Consider the following 25502-nt stretch of genomic DNA (forward strand, 5'->3'; position numbering starts at 1 on the left):
ATTATATGAAGTTAATTAATAACATTATTTTACTTAGTAGTCTATTAATAGACATTGTAAATCTTTTATTTCAAATTTTATTCAAAATGATATATTAATTCCAAGTAAAAACTTTAGGACAGTTTAATACATTCAGTAGAATAATTGTGATTTCAATAGATTGTAATAAAACGATTTTTTAGGGGAAAAAAAACCTACTTCCATAACTAATTTTATATAATAGAATATTTATTTAAAGACATAGTTATGGTGAACAGTGGTACCATACCACAGTTGCACCTACTATTGGATCTAATTATTTACTCTCACCTTAAATTCAATTCAATCGCTGAAAACAATTGTGGTATGTTAGCATAGTTATACCATAGTTGGACCCTAAATAATGCATATAGTATTAAATGTGTGGGACCCATATTTTCAGCGTGTCAGCTTAATGTCCAACCAGCTGAAACGACGCCGTATGACGTTTTCCCGCCTTCAAGGATCTCAACTTTCAAATCAGCTCCCTGATCAAAATCCCTAACCAAACGGAAAAATGGAGATCACTGAAGAACAAAGACAAAGAGCCGAAGCCAATCGATTAGCGGCGCTAGCGAAGCGAAAGGCTCTCCTGCAGTCGGCCACAACTGCCAGCAATCGTCAAGACGCTTGGAGGCTCTCCAAATGCCGGAAATTCTCTACCGAACCTGCCCATTTCCCGAAATCCGCGTTGGCCGACCCAAATTCGACGACCCAACTGCCCGAAAATTTCCGGGTCAGGCTAGAAATCTGTTCACCCGACTCCTTCTCTGTCACGCCCTTAGCAATCGAGGGTTTTGTGTACCCAGGAGAGGAAGAGTGTTTGAGGAGACTTGGTCAATGGTTATCTGATGTAAGCTTCATTTCTTCTTCTTTTTTTCCCCCTTATTGAAGTATGTGTTCTTCTTGGGTGGTGAGAAAGTGCAAGAAATTAAAAGTGAAAGAGAAAGGGAGAGAAAATGTGGGTAAATATGTTGAATTGTTAGTCATTGTGTTCTATTTTTGGTTATCTATAGTTAACATATAAATCTTGATTATTTGTGATTCTTGAAAATAATGAGGGGCAGGAAATTAAGAAAAGCCTTAATCACTTGACAAAGTTAATATTTGAGAAAAGTTGTTATTATGTGGTTTTATGTGCATATAGAATTGGTATGTTTTCTGTTGGGTTTGTTTGTATGATGCTTCTGAATGTGAGTCTTAAACCTTCGTTTGGATGGTAAAGAAAAGAAAAATCTCTCTTTGTTTATGCCTTAAAGTGTGGAACAAAATGGAAAGGAAAGTGGTGCTTAAGATTGTGAGAAAATTTAGGTTAAGTATTGTCGTTTCACCCATTCAGTTTCAAAATAAAAGCTCAAGATTGGAGGCAATGAGGCACATTCTTCGTTCTAAGGTGCTTTTTGTGTGGTGATTTCATTTAGGGTGTTGCATCACTAGTATGGTCTATTAGTTACAACTGTCATTAATTGTGTTATTTTTTGGTATTATGGATCTTCTTTTATGTTATTTCATTTTTGCATAGGTCATGCCATCGCACTATACGCAGAATAACAGTGGTGGAAAGGCCTGTGTTTATAAGCTCAGGGATTATAATCCAGTTTTGACATGTTTGAAGAACTCGGCTGGTATTGAGGTTGAAGGAATACCTTGGGTTACATTAAATGTTGTCGAGAAACTTTCTCATTCAATTGATACTGGAAGATGGAACCCGTGCAGACCGGAACACTTGTCTGATGAAGTTGTCGATGAAATGATAGGAAAGCTGCCAAAATCTCTATTGGACGTAATCTTGCCTTTCCAGCTTGAAGGTGTCAGATTTGGTTTGCGAAGAGGTGGTCGGTGTCTTATTGCAGATGAAATGGGACTTGGAAAAACACTCCAGGTAACTACTCAGATCATGTGATCTATGTCTCATTGCTTGCTTAACATCTTTTTAACCTTTTGGGATTGTAGTTTCTGATTCAGATTCTTAGTTATGCCTTTTAGATGGTTTGAAAATGTCTTATCAGAGATAAAAAGAAGCCTGACGATGTTACACTTTTCTATGCATAACTTGTTTGCAGGCTATTGCAATTGCAGCCTGTTTCATAAGTGCAGGTTCTATACTTGTTGTATGTCCAGCAATTTTACGTCTTTCATGGGCAGAAGAATTGGAGCGTTGGCTTCCCTTTTGTTTGCCTGCCGATATTCATCTTGGTAAATTTCCCATTCATGTTTCATAATAATGTTTATCAGATGTTGGGAGTTTTGTCCACTGCAGGTAGATTCTAACAGAAGAGTTTAGGTAAAACTATATAGATATGCAGAGTATTTGACCTGGCTGAAAAAAAATAAAATCAAAGATTGAGAAAAGATTGCTTAGAATTTAATTTCTTTATGTTTGTAGATTTTCCCAGTTTAGAGTTCAGAGATAATCATTGCACATGTCCCTACAATTACTTGAATGTTTAGGGCTCCAGCTTTCTGATAATTGATTGTATGAGGATTAAATTTCCACTTATAATTATTTGTTTTGTCTTCAGTTTTTGGTCATCGAAATAATCCCGTCCATTTAACAAGGTTCCCGAGAGTAGTAGTTATTTCTTATACAATGCTTCACCGTTTGCGAAAGAGCATGATTGAGCAAGAATGGGCTCTCTTGATAGTTGATGAATCTCACCATGTACGATGTTCCAAGAGAACATCTGAACCAGAAGAGGTAGATAAGATTTCCAATTTGTTGGCTGTATCTTAATTCTTAGTTAATAGATAGATATGAGTGTGATTGCTTATCAACAAATACTGCTTAAGCTTAATTATTTTACTGTGTCATCTTTTGAAGTACCTTTGCTTGACGCGAAGAAAACAGTGCCTCAAGAATACATTGATTAATGAACAATTTAACCTGTAGGAAAAAATCATGTTTAGAATACATACACTGTTATACGTATCTATCTTGATCATGGTATGGATGGCCTTAACATGTCTTGGCTAAATATAAACCTACATTTTTGAACTACAATGAAAATCCTCGCGCTAGTAAATGCTAGTAATTAGCAGTGAGGTTTATACTGAGAAAGTTCTCTTTTCTGAGGATATTTGCGTTACAGTCACCATTTCTGTTTCTCCTTTAGTGAGTGATGTAACTAGAAATTGCTTGAGGTAAACCCCTTCTTTCAAGTTTTTTTTTTTTAAAAATAAATCTATGTATTGTATGTTATATTATTTTTTGTATTAACAGGTAAAAGCTGTTCTCGATGTGGCAGCGAAGGTTAAGCGCATAGTTCTACTCTCAGGGACACCTTCTTTGTCAAGGTTGTATCTGGGTCTCTGAAGAAATAATAGTGGCATTTTTTATAAATCTTGCATCATTCTTGGGTTGAACAAAACAGATGTTCTTTTATCTGTCTAGTTCTTTTTTAGCTTTTATATGATCTGTTTGGTTTTCTATTAAGTTTATATTTACTGTATCCTAATATCTCATTTTATATTTTTTCCTAGGTGATCATAGGCCGTATGACATTTTCCATCAGATAAACATGTTGTGGCAAGTTTCTTGATCCCATTATGCTATTGATTTACTTCTCTCTATGTTTGGCATTTTCGCCTGTTACTTTATTTATTTTTTATTCTTTTTTTGACAATGCTTCTGTATTGTAGGCCTGGTTTGCTAGGAAAGGCTAAGTATGACTTTGCAAAAACTTACTGTGATGTCAAAACAGTCCAGGGTTATCAAGGACAACTTTTCCAGGTAGTGTTCAGAAAACACTATATGGGTTTTACAGATGCTTATGCATGAATGCATTGTATCTAGTAAACCTAAAATATTCCCATTATAATGATTTTTTAAGTAAAGTGCAGGACCCTGTAATTCAGACACATGCTTATTTTGAAGATGCTGATAACTTTTGCTTTTGCATAATCTTCTACTAAGGATTTTTATCTTTTTTGTCTTTGGTTCTTTTAACATCTTGCTAGTTTGACTCCTTTTTGGCTGGATAATGGTTTCTGTTATTCAGTAATTGTGGATGATGTTCTGACTGTTTAATTGTCATGATTGAAAATTCTAAATGTTTCATGGGATCATCTTGCAGGATTTTTCAAAGGGTGTTCGCTTGGAGGAGTTAAATGTGTTACTTAAGCAAACCGTCATGGTATTCTCTTGTCTATATAAGCTCAATGAATGTGAACTATTGTCAATATTCTTTTAGGTTTGTTTTAATAATGCACTTGAAAGGAAGGGAAAAAAATTCAAAAACCTTAGATACTGCTATGGTCTGAACAACAACTTTTTAAAGTGGAGATGTTAGCATTGGGAACACCGCAACACTATGATGATTGTTGTTTATTGATTGTCAGTGTTTTCGCAGTCATTTGGTGTTGTCCAACAACTTTTATATCTTAATGGTCTAGGAAAGTGATGCATTGCAGCTCAAATGACTTGTTACCCAGGAATGCATATCATGGATCTCTCTCTCTCTCTCTCTCTTTTTCTCAAAGAGTAATTTAGTTTAGCATGATCCTTTTTTAAAGAGTGTATCAAAACACATTCTAAAAGCAGGTTGCAGCAATTCTCGATTTATTTCTCTATTGTGAGATCCTATTGGTTCTTGTTATGTTAACAATGGCAAAGGACAGTGTGCTCTCTCTCTCTCTCTCTTTTTTTGGTTGAAAAAAAAAGAAAAAAAGATCCCCCAAGCGGTTGAATCATCATGATACTACTTACCATAATGATTTGTGGGCACACAAATGCTTTCTTTTGGAAGGTTGTCACATCTGAAGATGTTTTTTCTCTGTCAATTGTAGATAAGGCGCCTGAAGCAGCATCTACTTGTTCAGTTACCTCCCAAGCGTAGGCAGATTATAAGGTTACTGTTGAAGAGATCAGAAATAGTATCAGCAAAGGCTGCTGTTGGAGTAATCAATGATTCTGAAAAGGATGCTACAAATGACAAGACTCCCAAGGATTCAGATGAACATGATGGTGATTTATTAGCTCCTTCAGCTATATGTTTTTCAGTTTCAAGTGTTAAGCAATTGCCTGGTGACTTTCCTATCTCTTGCTTCTTTGCAACAGTTCATGATTTCTCGACACGATATATCTTCTGCGAACTAGTTTATAACTACAACATTGAGATATTATAAGATAATCAAGAAGATTTAATAGCCTTTGGCATCATCAAAGCCAATTACTCTAGTTCCTCACCTTTTATTTATTTATTTATTTATGCTCTTATCGTTATGCCCTTGATCAAGCAGAATGGCATAGTCTTTGTAGCTGACTCTATATAATATGGAAAATGCTTTGATGCAAAGATTATTGAAGATGCCAAATTCATGTAGTTGTGTTTATTAGTTTTAGCTCATTCCTCTGACCATGAGCAATTGATGTTGAGGGTAATGTGGATCTGTCATTTTCGAAGAAAATTAAGAGTGTAATTTGATTAAGCAAATTAACAAATTGTTTGGGCTTGTTTTGGAAGACTGAGAGTGACTAAGATTCCTGTGGGATATGCTTTTCATATCTCTTGAGCGTATCTTAGCTATGGAATGTTTCTCTGGAATTGATGATTTTCCAAATTACCAATGTTCTATGAGATGGTTGACTTGTTGATAACTTGTTTCCTAGTCTGGGAAAAGAATAATGATGATTTGTCTGTAAATTTGTGTCTGAGAAGTAGATACTAGTTCATCCGTGTTTGGATATACTATCTTTGTGCATAGCTTAATACTGGGCACTTCTCAGATACTTTTTGACTTTACTTTCAGACAGTGGGGCCTGTTGCAGACTGGGGAAGATCTCGTACCAAGAACTTGGGATTGCGAAGCTTTCTGGATTTCGAGAATGGCTTTCCATTCATCCAGTCATTGCAGAGTCAGATGGTGCTGCAGACATTGATGTGAACCCCCGTTCTAATAAAATGATAATCTTTGCCCATCACCTTAAAGTTCTAGATGGAGTACAGGTGAGAGTCGTTCTCGTGTCAATTTGGCCTTTTTACTGGATAGAATCATGGAGCATCTGCTAATTGAAAATGTTCTGTTTATTATGCTTTAGCGATTGCAAGTGAAGTTGTATTGTTACTCTTAGCAACAACCTAATGGTTGCATCCTGAATATGGAAAAGTTAATTTGTGATTGATGAGATAACTTGATCAAAAGTAATCAAAAGCTTATCTGGATTATTGATAATGCTGCCTATGAGCAGATATTTAACTAGATTATAATGATGAAATGGTCAGATGTGAAAAAAGTTTCGCAACCTTCTAATGGTTTTTTTTTTTTTTTTCACTTTTATAGAATCAATATTTTTTTTTTAATTGAAACAGACCAGAATCTTAACTAGTACAGTATAATGTTTTCTTTTCTCTGATTTGGGATATATTGTAACAATTCTGCTGTGTTGATTCTGCATGGTTGACAAAAATGATGCTCTATATTAGCATTTCTTAGGCATGCTTTGTTCTGGTGTTAATCATGGTTCTTGCACTGCTCGACACATTATTTTGAGTTTTATATTCATCCTGGCATCTGATTGGCTTCAATGATGACGTTGGAGTTTTCTCAACATTGTCTGTTACTTATAAAAATTTTTATTTCGAATTACTCAGGAGTTCATAAGTGAGAAAGGGATTGGTTTTGTCCGAATTGATGGAAACACGCTTCCCAGAGATAGGCAGTCAGCCGTGCACTCATTCCAATTATCAAATGAGGTTTGCGTCTTCTTTGATTTCTCTTACTTGATCTGGTTTAGAGGAGAATCTTGCTTTGTGTTTATATTCATCTGTTACTTTAGATTTGGCAGCAGCAAAGTAAATGTTGTTTATTTACTTTTGTATTTGGGCTTAGTCTTTCTTTTGAATTGTCACTCCCCTTCTTTTATGATAGCTTTAAATTGCTACTGAAATTATGGGTTGTAAAATATTGTCGATCTTTTTCATGTGGTAACTTGTTAACTTTTACCTTAGTCTTCTGGGTAAGTTGTCTATGTTAACTGCTATGGAATGTGTTGTCTTTCTGTCTTGTGATTAATATATCAGAGTCAGACACTTGTTATTGCGAATGAAAATCATCCACACTCTTCCATTAGAAAAACTATAATCATATATTTCTTTCAATGTTTTGCCCTCTATGATTCTTCTACCTACAAGCAGCAACCTGAGCAAATATCAGTACATCCAATATAATGTATCTTATGCAAACACTGGTACTTGCATCATGATTTGAGAGAGTAAGTTTTGTTCTACTTGTTGCTTGTGATGTAGACAACAGTTTAATCCCTCTCTCTAAATTCGTCTGCAGTATATTTTTTAGTCTTCACCAGCTTAATAGATATCTTTCTTCATCAGGTTAAAATTGCAATAATTGGGATAACTGCTGGGGGCGTTGGACTTGATTTCTCATCAGCACAAAATGTTGTGTTTCTGGAGTTGCCACAATCACCATCATTGATGCTTCAGGTATAATAATATGAATGATGTTAATTTTCTTGACTTTTTAACTCTTATTTATCATTGTGCCTTTATATCTGAAATTTAGTCGCTGGTGCAGTTCTGCAGGCTACGGAAATGTGTGCCTTTTTATTTAATTTGTCCATTATTTTGTAATAATGCCTTTGATGGATGTTTTTGTTTTGAACTTATTTTGAAGGCTGAAGATAGAGCTCACAGGCGAGGGCAAACGAGTGCTGTTAACATTTATATCTTTTGTGCCAAGGTTCTCTTTTCTTTTGTTTTTCAATTTTCTTCAACTCTTTTTATTTTTTTAATTTTAAAAGATTATGGGTTTACCTTATGGCAGGATACAACGGATGAGTCACACTGGCAAAATTTGAATAAGAGTTTGCGCTGTGTATCGTCTGCGACAAATGGAAAATATGATGCATTGCAAGAGATTGCGGTATTGCTTCAATCATTCAATTAGTTAATGCTGGGGTAGAGGATTGAAAATTTAGATTTACTGTTCCCAAAGGAGCATCTAATACTGGTTTCATGGCAACAAATCTTCTGTGAACTTTCAGTTCTGTTCTTTGATTGCCAAAACTATGGACTTTCTTGTAGTAATGCATAATGTTTAAACTATCCTTTTTCTAGCTGAGGTGGCATTCCAATATCTGTTTATAAAATGTTAGGATCTTATATAGAATCTATATGTTTCCATGCCAAACTACATGACTAATTCTCATAGCTCAAATCTCCATTTTTTTTTTTTTGGCTGTTACTTTGTTGTTTCAATGTGAGGTTTGATTTTTCATATTCTTTCTGAGATCATACTTTGCCTTTCTATTGTCACAGGTTGAAGGTGTTTCATATCTGGAAATGTCTGATAAAACTGACAGAGGTTCTGAAGATCTAACTCTGGATCAAGTGGCATCTAGTGATCAGTTTCAAGAGTTAATGAAGGTGCCGGAGTCCAGTGAAGCTTCGGACTTTCGAGCTATTAATACAAATGATGAAATAACTGCCAAAATGAATGACAAATTATTAGAGGAGAGTAAAACTGATCATAGTCCAACCGAAACGGATGATCATCATAATAATGTATGAGTCAATCAGATAGAAGCTTTTGTTTTTTATTCCAAGTTGTAATTTTCTTTTCTATTTACCATTTAACTTGAAAATTTTTGCTCCTTAGTTTGCATAGGAAATAATAAATTTTATTCTTAAAAAGGGCCTTGCAGTTCCTGATCTAAACATTGACGAGGTTTATGCTTCAATGGGAAAAGTTGAGGACATAACTCTTTCTGGTGCTGAAATTGGACCTGAAAAGGTTTCTCCTTATGAATTGGTTAAAAGCAACAAAGACAAGGATGAACCCAAAAAGGTTTTCTGCCTAGCACAAACACTCTATTTTGTCTTTTAGTTTTATAAGGAGGAACTCTTATTGACTCTTGGATACGCAGGAAAGCAAATCCCACCCTCAAGCAACAAAATTAGATGTTGCTAAATTACTTCTTCCAACTGAAGCTGATGAATGCAGCTCCGATCAAGTAAACTCTCTGCGGTTTGAGGTAAAAATTGATTGCTAATATTATCAAGTAAACTCACTGGATGATTTATCTATGTAATTTGTAGTAGTTTTTGGTTCCATTAATCCTATGAAAGTGGGAACATTTTGCAAATTTTAGTGTCTAGTTTGCTGCCTTTAAGAGAGTATGCAATAAAGCTTGAACAGGTCAAAATTTGACTCAATAATAGTGAGTAGTGTAATGAACAATACTCACAAAATAATAATAATAAAAAAAATAAAATAAAATAAAATAAAACTAAGAACATTAGTTTTGTTACAATTGCCTTTACCTTCTTTTCAGGTGAGCCAATATACTGGAAGGATCCACTTGTATTCATGCGTTCCAGGAACGGATTCAAGACCAAGGCCACTTTTTGAGAGTTTCCGACCAGAGGAACTTGATAACACGGAACGCATTTCCGGATGTCTTAAGGACAATCCAGGTTATAGGCATGCTATTCAGGTGTTCATCAATGAGTGGAACGCATTACGACCCATTGAAAGAACTAAATTATTAGGAAAGCCTTTGCAACTGCCTTTATCTGTTGAGTTGTGCTATTTAAAGGAAACCATTAACCATAGCAGCGGGGTATGTCTCAATGAGCTTGAAGAATGATATTTCTTTGGCTCTTATTTGTGCATTATATTGTTAAGTTGTTCATTTCTGACTATTTTATTAATTCTTAATGGTGTTATATTTTTACTGCTAATGTATGATGGTTGCTCTGGGGAACAATTATGCATCTGTGCTACAGGGACTGTTAAAAGGTGGAAGTAAACGACGCACTACACCATCACTTGAGATTAGCCATCCTTTGCCATCAGGTGCTGAGTGGAAAAAGGTCCGTATTTGTAGTGGCTCCAGAAAAAAGGAGAAAGAGTACACTCAGGGTTGGACTATAAATGATGAACCACTCTGTAAACTCTGTCAAAAAACGTGCAAGTAAGAGTAAATGCATTTAAAGGAACAGAAAAAGTGGGAATAAATGATCTCTTGCTGTTGCTATGCATTGTAAGTTGTATTTGCTTTCGCTAATTTCAGGAGCAAGAATGCGAAGAACGCAGAATATTTTGAAGATTTGTTTTGTAATTTTGACTGCTATGAAGAATATCGCTTAAGAACTAGTGGCCGATTCCTCCGTGAGGTTAGCCATGAATCCTGAATTGTATATGATTTAATTGAACATTTTCTAGGCTTATTTTCTTTTTCCTCATTTTGTTGATGATGCTGTTTGAACTTGAAAACTTTATGTGCTCTCCCAACATCTGTCCTGACCCAACCCAACCTAAAAAAATTACGCAAATCCAATAAAAATTGGGTTGGGTCGGGTTATGGACAAGAGAGCTTACTGCAAGATCTTATTTGTTTGCTTTAAAGGGTAGCAACAGACTATTGTCTGAGAAGAAAGAAGTAGCAAGACGACACGACTGTCGTACTGTAGTTATCAATATTTTGATTTTTGGGAGACAACTATTGAAGAACTAATGTTATAAAAAAAATGTCACATTCTTTTTCTTTTCCTTTTTTTTTTTGGGTTATGGTCAGTATAAATTTTGATATTTGACAAATTAAAGGGTGAAATCTGGCATTATTTTATTTTTATTAATATATTTATGGTTTGTGTAGGGTTCTGTGGGTTAAGACGTTTTAAGCCAATCCAACCTAACCCAAGCTAATTCTAAACTTCAAATTGGGGTCATGGTTTTTTTTTTTTGGCTCACCCATAATATTCTGTCCTCCGTTCGTTATTAAATAAATCCACACTTTACTCACCTAAAATTCTTGAGACTTCCAGGAACTTTTCCGAATAGAACATGGTGTGTGCACAAATTGCCAATTAGACTGCCATAAACTTGTGAAGCACATAAAACCTTTATCATTGGAGCAGCGGCGGAAGTATATTGTGAGAGTAGCACCAAATGTGGCAAGCCGGCAGAACATGTAAGTCCATAAATGCTTATGCCTATTATCAAATTTATCTGAAAGGATCTCGAGTGAATCATACTTTGTGGTTATGTAAAAGCTTATTTGTGCTTTTGCTTGCATAGAGGCTGAGGGATATTCATGTTTATGTTTATTAAATGTTCTCAAACATCAGTAATCTCCTTATTTCTGGAAACATAATTTGGTACATTCATCACACTCCGTATAACTCGGAACAGAAGATAAGATATTTCAGATCCATTTTCAAACCTGACACAGATACTGCTTACATGACCATGTTGCACCAATATCAGAAGCCAAATAATATTAGTTTTAATATCCTGTAGGCTTGAGAAGCTTGTCAATGATCCAACTGAGGCAAATGCATGGCACGCAGACCACGTTGTTCCTGTCTACCGAGGTGGAGGTATGGTGCAACTTCTTAGTGACCTAGTTCTTCATCAAAAAATATGTGGTTATATCCAAAACTGGAATTTTCATTAGTTGATTTCCAGGAAAAGCTTTATATAAAATATGTGAAAGTTAATATAGATTTTCTTAAATAATAATGTTATTCTTCTCTTAAACATTTTTATCATACTGCAATTTCTGAGTTTTCTGAAGCTTACACAAGTTTTCAGTAATATTGACTTGTCAAAATGGATAGTTTCTATTTCTATGCAACATTTTAGTATTGATGATATAGTACACTATACGTTAGAGTACCGTTAAATTCTTTAGACAATTATGCCACGTGCTTAAGGTCTAGCTGTGTTGTATTGGAATTAGCTTGTTGCATTCTGTGTCATTATGTCAGTTGTGCTTTAATTCCTCTCATAGAACATGATGTGCTTTCCTTTACTTGATCTCAAGTTGTTCCTTATGCCCTTGTTCTCTTAAGGAGTTCCTTGAAATTCTTTTAATTGTATAGCTAGTATTTGTTTCTTTTAAGAAAAGATTTAAAAGTTATCATTTTTCTTAATTAAAAAAGCATTTTACTTTCTTGTTAATGCACAAATTAATAATCGTTGATTTTAAGTTTGGTTTAGTTTAGTTTGACCGTACACCCTTCTCATTTAGATCCTGCATCAAATCTCTCTCTTGTCCATCCTCCAACATACCAGCACCACCAACATGTGCACTACCACTGCTAACTACGACCTTTGCCAAAAGCGGCAATCACCATTTTTTTTTCTGCTTTTATCAATGAGAATAATAGTAATAATTTTAAGGACGTGTGTAACATATTGCCTTCTAGATGCTTTCGAACATATTACTTGACACTTGTATACAATTACTAGGGGAAAAGACCAAGCATATCATTGGGACTTATTCATTAAGATGTATTGAAATTTTAGTGAAATTTAGACCTTTTTGAATTCTGACTAGTACACAAATGCAGTCCAAGACCAAAAGAGCTCAACAAACTGATGTTATCTGTTGATATTAGCCAATTATGTAAAGACCATGAGCTTCCCTAGCTGACAACTAACAGTGAAATTAACAATTCGAGTCCTTGTTTTTAATTAATTTATTTTCTCAAAAATTTTCTCAGGTGAATGCAGGCTGGAAAACATGCGAACTCTTTGTGTTGCTTGCCACTACAATGTTACTACTGCACAATGTGCTGAACGACGCTCAACTAGGGCTAAGGCAAGGAAACAACTCAAAGTAATCATGGATGGCATACAAAATGATCTGAATGTTGATGGGACTGTCCCTCATACAAAGGTATATTAGAGAGTAGATCTTCAGCTTTTAATGATATCTCCCATTTTATACACCTTCACTAAACTACTTCCACGTTTCTTAAAGCAGAGAACAAAAATATGACAAATAGGGTATATTTTATTATGCTTCTGTACATAAGAATTTATAGATCTCTCTAGGATACAAATCAAGTAACTAATCTCCCGTATTAAAGGAAAAATAAAAACTGATTCCTAGAATATCTGTACAGTTCACATATCTCCCAACTACTTAAAATAGCACATAACCAAATATGATACATAATTACAAAAAATCCTAGGAAATCTTACAAAATCTTCCAACATTTCTGTTTTTCACTTGTTCTATATCATTATTGGTGTTTGAGATTGCTAGTGGATCCTGGTACAACAGCATGGAAATCTATCTTTTGAGTCCAGTTCAGTGGGTAGGATTGCTTTGTGTGTTCCAATCCAAATTAGGTAGTTTACGTTCTGGTCAAAAGTCCTGAGCTGGTTGACATTGTGGTCGTGAGAAGAAAAGATCAGATATTCTATTCTATTGCTGTCAGATAAAACTAAAATGCTCTTTCTATTATGCTAAAAAGTTATTTCTGGTATAAAATATTTGTTTGGAGACGACATCGTTGTAATTTCTTTATTTCCAACTGATCTTGCAATGACATACATAATTTTCAGGACCAGATGCATATGGAGATGGAGGAAAACACAATTGAGGATGAACTTTTAATCAAGGTTCCCGGAAGTTCCTATTCAGTTTGCATTAGCAGCAGTGCTGAAAGTGAAGTCTTGAATTCCTCCAAATCTTGATAACCTAAAGATAAGGGAATGCTTCAACTAGTCCCCCTGTTGTATAATAAAAATTTACATCAGCCGCCATTATAAATTTTGTTAAATTGTTATAATAAGTATTTGTGGTTTCCTTTGTTGTGTGCAGTAGACTCGACGGGCTTGATGCCTGGCTGTTTTGGACGATACTTTTACTAATTTGTATTTAGTTTGTAGATGGCTTGCATGTTTCTCTAAGCACCATTATGTATTAGGAAGTTTTGGAAAAAACCACAAAAAGTTACCGTAAAAACTTGCCGCGAATAGCTTGATAGGACATTGTCCAAGTGATACATTTTTAATCATTCTTTGTCAGCTTAGCTCACTAACAACCCAAGAAAGTCGTTTATATAGTTCAGATATCATTACAAGAGATTACAGGGATATCCCTGTGAAAAGTCACTAGAAATATATACATGTGTTAACTTGTTACGATTCATCCAAAGAAACTAAAGTGTTATGCATACGTTGTTTGACCGATCCTTCTAGAGCCGCCTGTGCCCTTTGAACAGCAGGTGACCAAACCAAGATTACGGCACTATATTAAGATATATTGATCCAATTTTCTTTCCTATAATTTAGAATTTCTAAATGCCCACCGCCCCACCATCATGGGAAAAAAAAACCCACTGGAGTGCAGCATTAAAGTTTAGATACTCCATCTTTCTCAGTTGGGCTTTGGAGGGGCTGCCTAAAATTAGAAGCACTATGCGACCGTGAGTGCTGCAAAACCATTAAACAAGCATGTAGTTGAGGAACCTTACATTTCAACAACTGAGATCATTGGTAATCTCTGCCGAAAAAAACTGCTCCGCTTTATCAATGAAGCGGCTAGGGAATCTAGAGTGCAGCATTAAAGTTTGTGGATTTCGCTTGGGAGTCATATCTTCACAAGTTTTGGTTCCTTTGCTATCTCTTTGGTTTCTCATCTTGCCAATTCTCATGCTATTTCCTAAAGCACTGCCCTTTCCAAGAGATAATCTTGCACTTTTACCATTGTAACGGCTTGATTTTAGGGAACTATCTCCTTGAGATTTTCTAGATTCAGAACTCTGTTGATTACACTCACTAGAATCATCCACTGAGAAATTCTCTAAGGTTGAGTTGGGTTGAGTTACTGGCAGAACATTTCTACAGGATTTTAACAAAGAAAGTAGCATATCCATACTAAGTTCTTGTTGAACCACACCCTTGTTCTGCTCACAACCATAACAGGCCGCAACTAGTGTGCTGGCCAAAATTGGCATCAACTCAGGATCACTGAAGAATACAAATGGCAAATCGCATACCTGTGTAATTCCAACTCAACAGTTAGATTTTACCTGTTACGTCTAAAGATTTAAGAAAAACTTTCTTGAACATTCACTGACCTTGTGAAGTATTGTAGGACTATGTCCCCATCGAAGGACAGCTTGATTCCCGGGGTGAAACAAGGCAAAGTACCCAAGAAGCAATAAAGACTCTGACAGAAGCAGACCAACCTGAAAGTTCAAAGAAAGCAAAAAAGCATTTACCACAATCTGCAGCAAATACTCCCCCAAAATATTTATATCTACAGCCGTGACATGATGTGTTAATATTTATGACTATACAATTCCGCGTGAGCCTAAGATGGTACTCTACTTTAATCACTTCCTCACAACAAGAGGCACCATTCCAATTAAAGGCTATAGGCTAAGTACCATGCATGCAATATAAATTTAATCAATTCCTAACTATGAGAGAAACTATTCCAATTGAAGGCTACAGGCTGCCTATCACGCATGCCATCTACTTTATGTGGTCTACATTGTGGCATGACAAATTTACCTGATCATTGGCCACTTTCCATTTGTTAGTGCAATGAGAAAGAAGGAAACTCATCAAGTGAAAAAATTCCATCTTCAGGTCTGGCCTAGCCTGATAGCAATTTTGAGATAAAATGGGTCAAATAAGTATGCAAAACATTAAAGATGCACATCTCCAACTGTCATAAATCCTCAAGGAATCGTTACTAAAGCTAAGTTTGAAAATTATCATCATGAAATCAGAATGCAACATGATAAGTGAAATTAACTTACTAGCATTCTCTGCAAAAACATGATATCCAGAAGAGCCAAATTGTTCAGAACTTTGAGCACTCCAGTTGCTGCCTCCTCAAAATTAGATGGAAGCACATACAAGGCCTAAAATAGTAGAAAAGCTATCTCACTAAGTACACATAAGCAGGACGCATGACAGAATCAGCTAACAATTTGAAGATGTTTTCAGGTACAAATAATTTATTAAGGAAAACATATATACTGGCAAAAAAGATCAGATTGATAATAATTAATAACCAGTTCTAGTAATGAGAACTCTTCAACAAAAAGTTCATTTCCTTAAGGTGTGGAATGTTTTACATTTGTTAGCAAAGTACCAAAAGCATCTGTTCTAGTACTAGTACTGGTCAGTCAATCACTTTTTCTTATAAGGTGAAGTCATCACAATCCTACAGTTGCATTTTCTAGGGTGATAACTGATTTATACCATGGCAATAGCACATCTGAGGAAGTTCTCTTGTTGCACCCACTTTCGGTTAAATTGTTGAGAGAGAATAAGAAATAAAAGATTGATTGAGATTAACCAGGGACGGAGCCAGCGTGGGACGAGGTGGGGCACAGGCCCCAGCTGGCTTTAAAATTTTTTTTTTTATAATTATACTAAAAAATTATATTTTATTTGTTATTTATGAAAAATGCCCCAGTTGAATTATAAAATTTAAAATTGACTCCAGTAATTTTAAAATATTTCATATTGTCCCTAGTTTAAATTTCTAATTATAAATAATTTAATTAGTTATTAACATTTCATGAAACTTGATTAAAGACACAAGAACAAATATTAAAATACAAAACAATCATAACAAAATGTTAGTATAATGGTTAATGGACTGGTCTTTAATCTTTTTATTTTTTATTCAAGTAAAATCAATTATTTAGTCTTTCAACACTGAACCATAAGTTGTAAGTCTACCTAATTCTAATTTTTAATTTTCTAATTAATCTTTTGTCTAGTTTTAAAATTTATAATTTTATCATGCATTTCATATTTGTTTTGTGTGTTGCAATATATGAATATTTTTGTTATTATTAAAAGATTTTAAGAGCAAATTAAGTAATAACCTAGTCTTGTATATTGAAAAATATATTTTTGCTTATAGTGATAATGCATTATTTTCAACTCATAAAATCTCATTGAGGAGTTTTCACGGAGAACCATTGTAATAAGTAAATTTATTATCAATAAATATTATAGTTGTAATGTTATATATTGATATCTAAATTTTTAAAAATGTATTATACTTTAAATAGGGGTTTCAATTAGATGCATACAGACGCACTTTATAAGGAGCACAATCATACATGTGGCAAGCTCCCATTTGGAGTTTATGGGGCCCACAATAAATTTTCTCAAATAGGGACTTATGACACGAGCAATCGCGCATTCGAGTCATGTTTGATTTTAAATGTGCCCCGGCTCAATCAAAATCCTGGCTACGTCCCTGAGATTAACAGACCACTAAACAAAACCTATACATGTAGCTGGCCTAAAATTTAAACAGAACTACAAACATGAGTAGATGAACATCATCACACCAACTTAAAACAGCTGGGAAAATGACTAAACAAGAGCAAGGAAATTATGCAGGATCCCTAATGCAGAAGATGCTAGAATTAAATGACTAACTCATGCAGAAAATTTTCTGTAGCTAGGAGCAAAGTTACCTGTTCAGAAGATAATCTGTTGTTTGCCTGCAGTAGCACGGATGTCAATAGAGAAGGAAGACTGACTAATCCAGTTTCCGATATGGCAGAAAGAAGAAAAGCCACAGGTTGTTTCAAGTTCAACATCTTCTCGTTCTTTTGCACTGCAACCATATCTGCCAAGTGTTTTTCATCCTTCCCCTGGGTTACAGTTCTCTGTGATTCATCTATGCCATCAGTCTTTTCTCTGTCAGTATCAATCAACCCAACTGAACTATTGTTCATCTTCTTTTCACTATCATTGCCAATGGGTCCTGAATCTTTTACTTTACATGACTCATCTAATGGGCTTTCCTCCGGTACATCTGCTAAAGGTACAATCATGTCTCCAGAGGTATTATTTATGGAGCCATATCCAGACTCCACAGACACAGCAAGTTTCATTTCCGGACTGTCATTTACTGCCACTGTCTCAATAGGAGAAGGTTCCCAATTGATGGAACTAACAATTCCGGAGCTGGATGTTAAGACCAGCAGCAGAGAGATACTTAGTAGGATTGAGGAAGGAAAAGGTGAGCCTTCGACCTGGGGCCTATCATAGAGTGCAAAAAGATCTCGCAGACGGTGAATAACTTGGTAAGAAATCAAAAGCTCTAGCAAGCCATCGCGCATTTGGAGTTGCCATTCATCAGAGCTTATGTGACCAAAAATTGTAGCAACAGTCCACAAAAATCCATCCAGAACTTCTGTTATTGATTCAAAATTCTCAACCGATACTTTGCTTGATGATGAGCTGGTACTGCAAGGGGCATTTAAAGATGCAGTAATCTTTATATAGTTTTCAAGGGCAGCTGATAACATTGGGATGATTGGGGGCAAGAGATTTTGTGCAAGAAAATAGCTCCTATTAGATGGCACAGATAGCACCACCCTCAACAGTTTTAGAAGGTGTATCATCACTTGGCAAGCTTCAGGTTTTGATGTATGGGAAGCAGGTAGGGCAGAAGCGATAAAATCAAGCAAACCAGCTTGGCGAGAAGCCTGCAGCTCAGGGTCCTTTCCCTCCAAGAACTGAACATAAATAAATATTTTAGAAGCAATAAATTATGTATGCAACACTCTGAAAAACCCACCCAAAGAAATGACCGCGATGGTGCACCACTATGAAAAGGAGAATTTGGTTCATTTTATGGCTTGTTGTAGACAACAAAGGGTGCAGACTGCAAGAATAGCAATTTGTGCCATCCCAAGGTTCTCCCAGCAGCTAAGAAAAAGATGCACTAATCAAAGGATTCATGATTCTGACTGAGAAATAGTTAATTTCAGAATTTTACCAAGAGAGTCATAGCCAAATTTACCAGTTACAGTGCTTTTCCAATATGTTCCATTAAAAACTATTGACCTTTTTGATAATTTCATTACTCAATAAGGTTAATAAGCCAACAGAAATGAAATCTCTATGACATGGGAAGTGAACAAGCAGATGTCCTTATTAGTAAAACTAGAACATTCAAGAATTAATAACAGCTAAAGAAGGAGTGGAACAAGAATAGAAAAGACCTCTCAAGACAAGAAATTACGAGAGCATATGAATTCGGTGCCTAAATACTCTCAACAAATGTGGATTTTCTATCACTAAGACGATCTGAGCATTACAATCTAACATAAACAAATTGCACCCATACTTAATGCAGCCTACGCCATTGCAGTATCTTATGACATCATGAATATCCATCACACAGAGGTCCAGAATAAATACCTTAATCATTTCAGCAGTTATTAGACCAATACTTGCAGCTCCTTTTCTTGCTTGCCGGAGTTTCTGAAGTTCTTGAAGCCACCTCCCAATTTTTGCCCTTGCAGTGGCCACTGCTGTTCTATATCCTATACCAGCATTTTCAGAACCGACTGGTGGCTCAGGAAATTCATATTTCAGAGCCATAAGTCTTTGTCGAATTCTTTTAATCCTCCGCTTCAGAGAATGTTGCAAGGACACATTGCCTGTTGCAAGATTAGATACACCTGCCCCAGTAACAACACTTGATTGACAATCATCATTGTTGTTTATAGGTGTAGATCTTCCCTGACCCTCCTTATTAATAGAACGACGCAGTAAAGGAGAAGACTGATCCCTGAAATCCATGGAGGCTCTCTCTCGTATCTGCTCCAGGTAAAACTTGCGACGTTGTTCACTTTCACTAAGTTTCTCGGCCAATTTCTGTGCCAGAAGTTCAGCTTCCTCTTGTTGAGCTTTGGCTCTTTCCTCCTTCCTACGGAGCTGTTCAATTGCCCTTGCCTCTCGTGCTGCACTGGATGCTTTCCGTTCCTCTTCCCTTCTAACTTGAGCCTCTTCCTTTTTCTTCTGCGTCTCAGCTAGACGCTGCAACTTTTCAGCTTCAATGAGTTTTCTGCGTTCTAAAACAGCTTCCTCTCTAGCAATATCCTCTTTCTGTTTAGTTCTTAACACTTGAAGTTTTTCAGCTCTCCTCAACTCTGAATCATGAAGTTTCTGGCGCAAAATAAGTTTTTTGTTTTCCTCATTTAAAGAAGTAATGAAACGAACCTCATTAACTTTACTGCTTTCATCACCAGCTCTCCTCACAACCTGTGCCAGAAAAGCTTCATGCCGTAACTCACTACGCTGGTGGCGAGCATACATATCTTCTCGTAACTTCATAGTGCGAACAGCTTGCCATTCATTAACACGATTTAATTTTTCTGAAGTACGTTGAAGCTTTTGAACTCTCTCATTCTCCAACTCACTTCTAATTCTCATTGCCCGTGCATGCTTTTCTGCAGCTTCTTTTTTCAAATCTAAAGCAGTTTTCTTTTTCTTCTCAGGAGTCATCAATTTATCATGCAAAATGCGTGCACGCTCAGCACTTTTCCTGCTCATGCCTGGCGAATGTGATATACGAGAAGAGACACGGAAAGGAGATGAAAGTATATCCTCCCAATTCCTCTTCTCCTTCCATGCATCCATAGATTTCCATGAAGCGGCATTTCTTTTTTCTTTATCTCTTTCAGTGAGAGCAATTTGCCTCTTAAGAGGATCTGTAGGTTTGAAATTTTTATCAGTAACAATTTCTGCCAAAATTTTTTCTTTCTTCGAAAGCAGCTTATCTGTTTCAGATCCAAGATGTTCTCTCTTGCTCTTTCCCGAACCAGAAGCAGCAGAAGTGTCCTTAGGAGGTAGCCTAGATGAATTAAGATTCAAAGAGGATGGATACCGTGAAGGGTCACTGCCATTTTGTACGGAGATTCCTTTGCTTGACCTTCCTGACTCAAAATTTCGCTTCTCTCCACCTGTATTAACTGGAGTTGGCACTGTTTGTTTTCTTGGATTCATCACTGAATCCTTACCATTTTGTGTTACATCACTTATTATGGCTGCTTCCTTCGAGTTATCATCAGATGTATGATGGCAATTTGAACAGTCAAGGCCCAGGAACTTTGCATTATTAGCAGCACACAAACTAGCTCTTTCTTGTTGAATTTTCTTGAATGCTTCCAGTGATGATGAAAGTATTTCTGCTTTGTGAGGTGAATTTGTCATTCTTCGAACCTGCACTTATTGCATAACAAACCATTTTCATATTACAAAGCTACATAATGAAATAAACTAGGAAACTTCAGGAAAATATATAATATATATTCGAGTTTAGTTCATGAATCACTATTAATGTTGCAAATAGTTATTGTTCAGTTTTGACCACAGAATCAAGAATTTTTTAGACTTGGATAACTCTTTGCGCCATTTTGTAATGGTCCTCGCCAACAATACGAGGTTGAAGCATAGTTGACGTGAGTCTAAAGGATCAACTGCAGGATGGATACCTTTAGCAGCTAATCCTCTTGATAGTACGGTAGCATCCAAATGGGCAAATGTCGCTGTGCTATTAAGTTAAGTAAAAGGGCCCCTGCCCACTCCAGTTCTCAGCCACCCCAGAAGACCTAACCAATCAGTCCTTGCCGTAGGAAGTTGCTTCATAGTAATATGATAATAGGCATGAATTCATTGTAATTTATTAACTGGTCAAAGACACTTTATGCAATAAAAAATTTGTGCACTTTATCATTAGTGTTTACTTCTAACCCTTTATTTCAGTACCTAATTTCTATTCGGCACAAGAAGCTTTAAATTCTGCTTTCTGTTACCAACTTACCATGCAGAAGAACAGAAAATAAGCCAAATAATAGTAATAATTATTTAAAGAGAAAAGAAAAGGTGACAAGGAAAATAATTAGATGAGAAATGCACATCCAAGCACACACATGCTTATCATATTGTTAAAGAGGTTCTATATCAAGTGAGTACCTAAAGCCAAAAGTTCATATTCCTGACATAAAGAGGGGAGCATCATTACCTCCCATGAGAGGGCATGTGGCCTGCGATGGTCAGTCTTCAGAGTGATCGGTGCCCCATCAATTGACTGAGAAGAGGACTTTTTCACAATTTCGAACTCCTCCACTCTGGTAGTCAATTCTTTGAAATCAGATGCAGCCTCTTCAAGAACAAGAATAGCCTCTTTCATCTGCTCCAAATCACATTCAAGTTCACAGAGAAGGTAGAGTTCATCCACAGCCCTATTAAGATTCTCAAAGAGAAAGCACCACAGTCGTTGCCTAAACCTTTCTTTGCTTTCACTGGAATCATCTTCACCAAGGGCAGTCAGACTCTGAGCCCTTGAGAGATCATCCTGTACAGTAGCACATAGGGAACTGCAATCCTTATCAACAGAAGTTGTACAAGAAAGATCTCCTGAAATTTCAGGTCCATTCTGTTCAGGAATGCATGACTCAGAGCCTCGGTCAGTTACCCCTCTTGAACCCTCATCAACAACTGCTATCTCAGAAGTTTTTGGCTCATCAACCTCAGATGCAATAACAGGAACCTGCAGCTCCTCGTTTGCAATCGGATGATCATTATTCACTGGTTTGGTGTCCTCAATATGCACTTCCTTGGAACTTGAAGCATCATCATCAGCATTCATTACTTTCTCATTTGCAATCAATATTCCTACATCTTCTGAAGATATTTTATCAGCCTCTTCATAGTTTCCTTCACTTATATGATCCTTACCAGATAAAGAATTTGTCTTATGAGCGTAACTATCTACATTTCCAGGTTTTGTTGTGAATTGGTTCTCTTGGATTATTTTACAAGAAGAAATACATGAAGCTAAATCTTGATTGTTCTCGTGCTTCCTACAAGCCACCAAATTATCATGTCCAATATCACCAAACTTAATTTCAGCTCCAACACTGTTTCCCCCAAGCAGTTCCGGAGCATCATCCTCCAGATCACCCCACTTGATTTTCTGAACCACGCCAGGCTTATCCTTCAGCGCCATTATCTGAATATCTACATTTCCACCATTGGAACTTGCAACAAACAGTTGAGGTGATTTCTGAGAGTCAGAGACTTGTTTAACAACAGAGTTATCAAGAAAATTTGTACCCTTTTTATCTTTATTTGATGTGGTACTCGAATTTTCAGCAGCACCCTCACTGTGTATGCCAAAACTTCCTCCTACCTTCAAACGTTGCGATCTGTTCTTACCATCTGAATTTCTACTTTTTTCATTTGTTACTGGTCGCCGACTATGCTGAAAATTAGAAGCACTTTTTCCTGAATAGCCCCCAACCCAACTTTGCAGGGAAATCTTTGAGCTACTTTTATGTTTCTAGACAAGAAATCAAAATATGAAGTTAAGCAAGCCAACAACGCTCAGTTGGATCACGTTTTGATTGAAATTGTTAACATATCTTTTTCTCCATTTTAAGCATCACATGACTGGTAATCAAATCTTATCACAACCATGTGACCGTAGTTTACAAAACATAATAATTGAAAAACATGTAGCTCATCCTAAAATTAAGTATATACTACAGAAATGAAAAATGAAACAAAAAGTGCTTCTTAATAACAGGGGAAAATATCAGTAATGTAATCCATGTGAAAGCGAGTAATCTTGACAGGTTTTCTTACTAAACAAAATGCAGCTCAGGGAAATTAACAACCATTCTGAAGAAGACATCCTAACAGATTTAACAATTGGCAGTCAGTTTTACAGTTCAAAAAAGAAGGACAATAGAATTTCCTCACTCACATTCAAACTACTTAATACCAATATACCAAAGTTCAGGGTCAGCACCAATATGTAACATATTTTTTTAACAGTCAGAATGCAGACTTAATTCCAATTTAATTATTCAGTCAAGGGATTCACATAGTGTTCCTGAAAATGCAGAAAAAAGAAGAGGCATTGAAAACCTCAGGTTAATTGAGCTCACTATCACAGTTTTAATCTAAAAATAAAAGACCCAAGACTCAAATTTTCACATTTTATTTCATCTTCTGGTTCATTTTCTTTAGTAATCAACCCGGGCATATATAAATATCCATACAGAAAATCATCACATTATGCAAATAAGCAAATGGGAATCAAATAAAATTATCAAAAAGTTAACACCTTTTTCACTTCAAACCATCCTGAGCCCTGATCATCCACTGCTTCTCCTCCACTGTTCTCCATCAAATTTCCTCTCAATGGCAAAATCAAAAACTAATCCCCGACAAACAAGTCATCAAGTGTGCAATCTAAAACCCTAAATTTACAACTGCAGAGGTATATAAAATTCTTGTTTTACATATCAAAGTGCAAGCTTTACCAATCATAAATGACCAGGACGATCAATATCGAAATGGGTGATCAACAAAATCCAAAATCTTAAGTAATCAAAAAAAGAAATCATCTTTGGCAAGCAAAGAAAACAAATTTCAGTCTACAGAATGAGCTAAACAATGAAAATGACAATGAGGATGGTATATTGAGTTCCACTGAAATGGAATTGGGAAAGAACTGAGAGGAAAAAGAAAAAAAAAATTGAATATTTGGAGAAATATTCTTTTAGAATATATTTTAGGGTTTATTATTTATTTAATTGTGGAAAAAGAAAAAAAAAAGAGGGGAGGGAAATGGGAATTGAGTTTTATATAATTGAGAATGAACAACAAGAGTGCCAACACAGTTAAGTTTTACTTTTTCTATCCTTGCCTTCTGTTTTTAATCACAGATTTATCCAAAACAACACTTAAATTTTTATTTTTCCATTTTCATTTTTTTATTTTCTTGAATGATGGATAATTTTAAATTCCATATTTGCACTATTCTGTTCTCACATTGCTGCTTTTTGAATTTCCATCATCATCTTCTAAAGAGGAAACAAAATCAATTATCCTTTTCTTCGTCTCAAATTTAAATAAATTGGAGTAAATTTTTTTTAATAATTATATTATTTTGCATAACTAGTGGAGTGAAAACACTATATTAGTTGACATATTTGTTTGTGTAAAAATAACTTATCCCAAAGTTGATAGGTACTTACTCATATATTATTAAATTGTTATGTTTTTTCAAGTAAGAATATCAGGAAAATTAATATTTTTGACAGGATTATTCTTATTAATATTGTGGGTAAAAATCATATGTTCATAAAGACAAATATTCATGTGATATCCACCGATAACTTATCAAAAGCAAGAAAAAATTGTCGCTCAGAAAGGAAGCAAGACTACCCCCCAAAAAAAAAAAAAAGGAATACATTTTTTTAAATTAAAAGTTGGAAAAGTCCGTAAATGGGTAAATTTCCTTAAAAAAAAAAAAAGTCACAAAAGAAGTAAGATTTGGTTTGTTCTTGAGCTGAATAATGACAAATGAGGAGTTGTTTGTTTCATATTTCTGACTTTGGAAGTAGCCATCCCATGGATTTATTTTTATATCATACATCCCCAATACTTCAACATTTAATATTTTTTTAAATAAGAAAGTAAATCTTTTATTAAGGAGTTAAATCAGTCAATAATACACGATCATCATAATGAAAATATAAGAGATGGTTCACTGATTGATATCAAGAAATCAAATTATATTTTTCAAAATAAGAGATGGTTCACTGATTCATACGATGGGTTTCTTTAACTATTGCCTCTTTTATTATATATTTATTCATAAGAATGTAGCCGCTATAGTTAATATAGTCATCCTACCGGCTACCTCTAGTTGGAAATCCACTATAAATATTATATGACTCATAAATTGAGGATTTATAACCACCACCACGCACAAAAATGAGAAATAAAAAAATTATATTGTAATATTTATCTTTAAATAATAATATAAAAAAACCCCACTTTCAATTTAAATAAGATGTGTTGATAGAAAAATTTTAAAGTGGCACACAACGTGCTCAAAATGAATCTTAATTCTTAAAAGATGATTAGTCGTG

The 25502-nt window shown here is 35.4% G+C and overlaps 2 protein-coding genes across 5 annotated transcripts; one reads left to right on the forward strand and one right to left on the reverse strand.

The window, feature by feature from the left end:
* Positions 1–493: 493 nt before the first annotated feature.
* LOC102611082 (uncharacterized) lies at positions 494–13663 on the forward strand. 4 transcript variants are annotated; one of them, XM_006477555.4, is made up of 24 exons: positions 497–871; positions 1541–1900; positions 2082–2214; positions 2541–2716; positions 3239–3312; positions 3509–3544; positions 3658–3748; positions 4092–4151; positions 4804–4981; positions 5767–5963; positions 6609–6710; positions 7347–7457; positions 7648–7713; positions 7798–7896; positions 8292–8537; positions 8668–8820; positions 8900–9007; positions 9308–9595; positions 9762–9949; positions 10049–10151; positions 10803–10948; positions 11278–11357; positions 12486–12661; positions 13336–13663. In XM_006477555.4, exons 1-24 carry the CDS (start codon positions 536–538, stop codon positions 13465–13467), a joined length of 3639 nt encoding a protein of 1212 aa, XP_006477618.2. In that variant the 5' UTR covers positions 497–535; the 3' UTR covers positions 13468–13663. The 4 variants fall into 4 exon arrangements, 2 of the variants coding, with proteins under 2 accessions (XP_024954148.2, XP_006477618.2); XR_003065293.2 differs by lacking the exons at positions 11278–11357; positions 12486–12661; positions 13336–13663 and having other exon boundaries at positions 494–871; positions 9762–9848; positions 10803–10946; XR_003065294.2 differs by lacking the exons at positions 11278–11357; positions 12486–12661; positions 13336–13663 and having other exon boundaries at positions 494–871; positions 9762–9848; positions 10634–10942.
* Positions 13664–13749: 86 nt separating this feature from the next.
* LOC102610780 (uncharacterized) lies at positions 13750–24270 on the reverse strand. Its single transcript, XM_006477554.4, has 8 exons — positions 23687–24270; positions 21578–22897; positions 18970–20775; positions 17232–18281; positions 15546–15650; positions 15295–15384; positions 14856–14966; positions 13750–14774 (listed from the first exon to the last, which is right to left on the reverse strand). Exons 1-8 carry the CDS (start codon positions 23747–23749, stop codon positions 14253–14255), a joined length of 5067 nt encoding a protein of 1688 aa, XP_006477617.2. The 5' UTR covers positions 23750–24270; the 3' UTR covers positions 13750–14252.
* Positions 24271–25502: the final 1232 nt, after the last annotated feature.

Source organism: Citrus sinensis, chromosome 3, assembly GCF_022201045.2.
Source record: "Citrus sinensis cultivar Valencia sweet orange chromosome 3, DVS_A1.0, whole genome shotgun sequence".
NCBI lineage: Eukaryota > Viridiplantae > Streptophyta > Magnoliopsida > Sapindales > Rutaceae > Citrus > Citrus sinensis.